This window comes from Bos indicus x Bos taurus, chromosome 28 (assembly GCF_003369695.1).
Source record: "Bos indicus x Bos taurus breed Angus x Brahman F1 hybrid chromosome 28, Bos_hybrid_MaternalHap_v2.0, whole genome shotgun sequence".
NCBI classification, from domain to species: domain Eukaryota; kingdom Metazoa; phylum Chordata; class Mammalia; order Artiodactyla; family Bovidae; genus Bos; species Bos indicus x Bos taurus.
Window position 1 is genome coordinate 28,298,380 of NC_040103.1, and position 6,000 is coordinate 28,304,379.

The 6,000-nt window shown below is 53.8% G+C and overlaps 1 protein-coding gene across 1 annotated transcript; it reads left to right on the forward strand.

Moving 5' to 3' along the window:
* The first annotated feature begins 842 nt into the window (after positions 1 to 842).
* Positions 843 to 2,973, forward strand: DDIT4 (DNA damage inducible transcript 4). The gene is made up of 3 exons (XM_027530630.1): positions 843 to 980; positions 1,103 to 1,358; positions 1,632 to 2,973. The coding sequence occupies exons 2-3, from the start codon at positions 1,163 to 1,165 to the stop codon at positions 2,123 to 2,125; spliced, it is 690 nt and encodes a 229-aa protein (XP_027386431.1). The 5' UTR covers positions 843 to 980; positions 1,103 to 1,162; the 3' UTR covers positions 2,126 to 2,973.
* Positions 2,974 to 6,000: the final 3,027 nt, after the last annotated feature.

The following is a 6,000-nucleotide window of genomic DNA, read 5'->3' on the forward strand; positions in this document are numbered from 1 at the left end:
CGGGTGGGTCTGTGTGTCTCTATGATGAGAGTCAGTTCCCAGCTCAAGAACCAAGCGCTAGGAACCCGGGCCCATCAATACTGCTTTAACCACATTTCCCAAACCCTCTTCTTGTAGGCAGCTGGAAGGAGCGGACACTGTTTGGGGACCAGGCTCACATTCCGGGCACGGACCCTGGCCCCCGCATTAGTCCATCCCCTGGGGCTGGAGAGTAATAGGCGGGCGGGCAGGTGGGGCGGCCGGGAAGAGGGAGAACGGTGCCCGGAGCAGCCCAGTCTTTGCACCCCACCCCCAGTCCTTTCGTAAGGCAAGGTTAGCGTGGGGTACGTGTGCGAGAGCCGGCTGGATTAACGTCTGCTCCCGCACCGCCGTCCCACGAGTATCCAGCCGGGCACCCAATTGTGCCTGTAGCTCGCAGGTTCTCAGACGCTGGGTGCAACCGTTTTCCTTGCCTCTTGCCCCCTCAAGTTCCCCTGCTTCTTCCCCCCGCGGCTGCGGCCTACCCCCTCCATCAGAAATACGACCGTATAATAAACAAGTCTTTCCTTGATCCTCCCCTGCCGCGAGCGCCCTCGGGGACCTTGGCAGCTGCAGCCGCCACAGATCCCTTCCAGAAAGGGGGCGTGGCCGCGGCTCGGGGGTTCGTCCCCGAGCGTTCTGGGGCTCAACGGGGGCGGGGCCAGGCGGCTGTCACTGGGCAGGAGAGAACGTTGCGAACGTGCGCCTGAAGCCCATTGGCCGAGGTGGGCCACACTCCCGGGTCTGGATTGGGCCGCCTCGCGGAAGGGGTGTGGCCTCTCTGCACTAGCCCTTATAGGTCTCTCGGCGCTGGTGCTAGGGACCGCGGCAGGCCTAGGGGGAGGTGCGGGTGGGTAGAAGGGACAGGTCTGGGCAGAGCTCGGGGCTTGGCACCAGTTCGCGCACTCATTCAAGCGGCAGTACGCACTTGTCCCAGCAGTCCTCGCTGACCGCAGTAACTGGTGAGTGTCCCTTCTGTTTATGCTGATCGTTGAGCCGAGAGGCCTCGGCCGTGGGGGTCTTAGCGCTCTGTCTGATCCAGCCCCCAGACTGACGCCCAATCTGAACCGCTTTTCTCTTAAAGCGTCTTCTGAGCTCCAGCACCCTGAGCTCATCGGCAGACGCCCTGGCGTCCATCCTCACTATGCCTAGCCTTTGGGATCGCTTCTCGTCGTCCTCTTCGTCCTCGTCCTTGTCCCGAACTCCCACCCCAAATCAGCCGCCGCGCTCAGCGTGGGGGTCGGCGGCCCGAGAAGAAGGACTCGGCCGCTGCGGGAGCCTGGAGAGCTCGGACTGCGAATCCCTGGACAGCAGCAACAGTGGCTTTGGGCCGGAGGAAGGTAAGCGGTAGGCAGGAGCCGGACGCGAGTAGAAGGGCCGGGGAGGTGAGGAAACACCGCGCTAGGAGTCAAAGCCCACCTAGACTTCCTATCCCATCAGAATCCGGATTGCGGAAGGGGGCAAGCAGAGGAGAGGAATTGAGGTATAGGGTACTATCATGGGGCATAAACTGAGGCACGGAGTGGGAACAAGTGCTGGTTTCTTAGCGAAACAGCACTTCCCCCGTTTGGAGCTTCTCTTACCTAATCCTCCCCTATTGCTTTCCCTTGCAGACTCTGCATACCTGGATGGGGTGTCCCTGCCCGACTTCGAGCTGCTCAGCGATCCCGAGGATGAGCACCTGTGTGCCAGCCTGATGCAGCTGCTGCAGGAGAGCCTGGCCCAGGCCCGACTGGGCTCGCGGCGCCCCGCGCGCCTGCTGATGCCGGGTCAGCTGGTGAGCCAGGTGGGCAAAGAACTACTGCGCCTGGCCTACAGCGAGCCGTGCGGCCTGCGAGGGGCGCTGCTGGACGTCTGCGTAGAGCAGGGCAAGAGCTGCCACAGCGTGGGGCAACTGGCCCTCGACCCCAGCCTGGTGCCCACCTTCCAGCTGACCCTCGTGCTGCGCCTGGACTCACGCCTCTGGCCCAAGATCCAGGGGTTGTTTAGCTCTGCCAACTCTCCCTTCGTCCCTGGCTTCAGCCAGTCCCTGACGCTGAGCACTGGCTTCAGAGTAATCAAGAAGAAACTGTACAGCTCGGAGCAACTTCTCATCGAGGAGTGTTGAACTTGGGCCTGGGGGGCCGATAACGCCCCCATGTCAGAGACAATTTTGAACTTTTGGGGTGGGGGGCAAGCAGAGGCTGAGGGACTGGTGCCTGCCCTTAGAAAACTGACAACAGCCACCTGAGGGTAGAAAAGTCAAGGTGGGGGGAACACAGTGTTTCCCTAGGAAGCTCACTGAGGTGTGAGCTGGTGGCTCCCAGTTGGAGGCACGCACTGCCCCTCAGTACTGTAGCATGAACAAAGGCTTAGGGGCCAACCAGGCTTCTGACTGGATGTGTATGTAGCATGTACCCAGTTATTTTTACTGTTACTGACAGTTAAGGCAACAGTGGTGTGACAGAGCCGGGAGAGCAGCTGGGCTGCTCTGGCCTCTTCGAGGGATGTGTGTTTCACCATAGCTGGCCCTGGTGGGAGGGGGGGAGGTCATCGAGGTGATTCGTGTATCTCATGGTCTGAAGGGCCCAAATGTTTGGTTCTTTGTTTTTGTTTTTTGATCATAGCTTCACTACTGACCTGTTCGAGGCAGCTATCTTACAGACGCATGAATGTAAGAGTAGGAAAGGGGTGGGTGTTAGGATCACTTGGGGATCTTTGACACTTGAAGAATAAATACACCTGGGAGCTGTGTGTGGCCCATCCTTGGATGTGTACTAAAGGGTTGAGCTGTGAGGGGATGGGGCTGATTGGGGTAGGGGCTGGCACCCCTCCCCCAGAGGAGTACCATCTGGATCTTCCATCTAGAACTGTTTACATGAAGATACTCGCTGTTCATGAATACACTTGATGTTCAAGTATTAAGACCTATGCAATGTTTTTTACTTTTCTAATAAAAAAAAGTTTGTTAAAACACATGTCTCTCATTAGTGCCACGAAATAAAAGGGAGGGAGATGGGTGCTGTAGAGGGTGGGTTTTGTCAGACTCTGGTGCAGCTCGGTGTTTCTCTGTTCCTCAGGAAGGTCTGAGGCCCCGTGCCAGCACGGTAATGGAGGTATGCAGGCTGAGCGCCCTCTGTGTCAAGAACCCTGGCTCCCTTTGCTCTGCTGGTTGAGGCTACCAAGGAGAAGCCCTGGAAGCTGAGGAGGGAGTCAGACCTCACAGAGTCAGAGTCTCACCTGAGTGCCTGGGGTTAGAAGGGCCTGGCGCAAAGGACTGCTGAGCCCACGGTTCTTCCAGGCACTTAAAGGACTGCAAAAGACATTTTGGGTGTGTGAAAAAAGGCACATTCTATTGGTTCTACAGTCATGAAAGTTACACATTTTATCTCCGGACAAGAACAGGCTAGGGAGCAGGAGCAAAAGGCATGGAGTTTGAAAAAGACTTACTTTGTTCAAGCCTCTGACTGGACAAGAAACTTAGGGCTCAGAGAGGGGCAAGACCTGCCAGGCAGGAACAAAACACACAACACGCACAGGAGGCGTGGCGAGGGCTTTGGGAGCCAGGCGACTCCAGAACATTTCGTGAATGTTCTTGGTGACCTGGACTCATTACACTCGTTGGGCCCCAATTTCCTTATCAGTGAAGTTGGGGTTGGGCCAGATGAAGGCCAGGGCCCTTCCCACTCCTCCCTCCCGGCGACTCGGCCAGTCCTCCCACACCAGCCTCTGGAGGGTTGTTATCTCCTTTGTTTCTCTTCCTTGTCTGAGACAGACCTTGTTTGCCCAACTGTGAAACAGTAGTTCTTCCACTGGATTGTAGAGTCAAATCTGTTGGGGCCTGAGTTAAACACAGAGCCCCCTGCCCTGGTGGAGATTCTGACTGCATGTGTCTGGGGCAGGGCCGCAGGAATCTGCATTTTCATTCAGGATCCTGACACGGTCTTGAACTTCGGGATGGTCTAGAAGACTCACGTCTCTAGTGGAATGAAATGACTTGTTCCCCAAGATGAATGAAGTGGTTAGAACTAGATTTGAAAATGGTGGTAAAAGTAAGAAGGTGCCCAGAGCAGTTTTAAGAGAGCCCTTACTTCTTGGCACATCTTCCTGATAGCCACCCTGGGAGGGGTGGGTGGGGTGAGGGTTAGTAAAGTTTTACAGATTAGTAAACAGTTTTATAGATGTCTATTTGACATCCAATTGGAGTAGGTGATTGGATTTGTGCATCTGGAGCTGGGGGGAGGTCCAGGCTGGAGCAGAAACGTTTACTAACAGAGGCCTAACCCCTAAATGACCATATCTTCTTCTGACCTTGGCTGTCCTTGCCCACTCTTAGCCCCTCAGGGTGGAAAGTAAGGCAGACTTAGCACTTCGGTGGTGTCTGGGGGCACTCTCCCAGGAACTGAAATCAGGGGCAATTCTCATGGCTGTGCTTCCCTGGCCCCCAAAGAGGAAAACAATCATGTCTAGAGAGTCTTATTGGTATTTGGAAGCAAGAGAGGGATAGAGTGGTAAGCATTAACCCTCTCCTAGACCAGGAAGCAGCAAGCACCCTCAGGTCATTCCTTCTCTTAGCTGGAAGACCAGAGGAAAACTTGCATTCCCAAGAAGGCTCAGCTAAGATGTTCTTTCCTGTGGCCAGATTCCCTTTCCTCATCCTCATGGTGCTTGAAAATCCCCCCAAATAGGATAGAAAGAGCCCCCGAGGCTGGGACTCTTAGACCCCCTTATGAGGCCTAAGGGAGCTTTGTCCTAGATATTGGGCTGTTGAAGAGAAGATGAAGCAGGTTTCTTTGTTGCCAAGACTGAAAGCTAATAAAGCTTATGAGACTTCCGTATAAAATCCAACTTTGAAAAATGCTTTCTGAAATCATTCTGTTTGGCCTATAAAATTTGTATTGATTTCCTTGATCTTGAGGCAGGAAGGCCATGAGTGTGGCCTGAAAGCCGGGCAGGTACTAGTCTAGGCATGCGGACCCTGAGTGGGAGGGACCCTGAGGTCCCACTTCCCGCTGGACCTCAATTTTCAGGGTTTATGAATTTTCAGTAGTTAGCCTGACACTCAGACCTTTCTGAATTACTGAAAGACTGCAGTTTCCATCTGGAAAAATGTATAACTGGAGTCCAGCACTGGCAGAGGAAGTCAGTGGCTGGGCAAGAGATGGGAGGCCTGAGCTGTGGCAGAGCAGACACCCTGTGATAGAAACCACCTTTGACTGCCTTCCCTTCTGATCTGACTTTCCTCTAATGCTCTAAAGTCATCACCTTAACAACAGTCATGTCAACATATAATCTTAATAAGTTCTTGTAAAAAACATCATATTGGGCTACTGTGCTCAGATAGCATCACTTCTAAGCTGTAGTTTTCTAAACCCAGTGCATATTAAGCACCCTACATAAGGTTCCTTTAATTCTGCCTCATGTTTCAGAAGGAAATTCGAAGGCTCAGAGCGGCTCAGTGAGCAGGGGTAAGAAGGGAAAAGTGTCTCCTACCTCCTAGGCCTTTGGCTCAATTCACTGAACCCTGCTGCTTCCCCAGCTCAGGTGTCCCGGTCAGCCTCATCCTGCTTTTGCTGCTGGGGCAGCAAGCTGAGGAAACATGAGGCATAGAAATCAGGCCCAATTAATAGATGAATACAGGACTCTATAATTATCCTGCAAGGGGGGCTCTTTATGAAGGAATCACAAATTAGAAAACAGTCCATTAAACCCAGACACATCCATGCAGGGTCCCAGCTGGGGAGTCTCCATCTCAGTCCCAACAATGGGCAGCTGCATGAAAATATCTGTGGCCAGGCAGTACTGATGGCTCCAGAGGGCAGACACTGGCAGATAGATGGTCACTTGATCACTGCATTCATTTATTCAACCTACATACAATGAAATGGGGCCGTGGACCTGCAAGACGAAGCCAAAGTAAGTGGGAACCCTTAAAAAGCTGATGGTAAAGTCAAAGTTCTCTCTCTCACACACACAGACTCCCACATAATCACACACATACGT

Bases quoted from the DNA above. Each gene is read 5' to 3' on its own strand.
- DDIT4 (XM_027530630.1), top strand. From the start codon at position 1,163: ATGCCTAGCCTTTGGGATCGCTTCTCGTCGTCCTCTTCGTCCTCGTCC. The intron at 1,359-1,631 runs GTAAGCGGTAGG...TTTCCCTTGCAG, and splicing joins TGGCTTTGGGCCGGAGGAAG to ACTCTGCATACCTGGATGGG.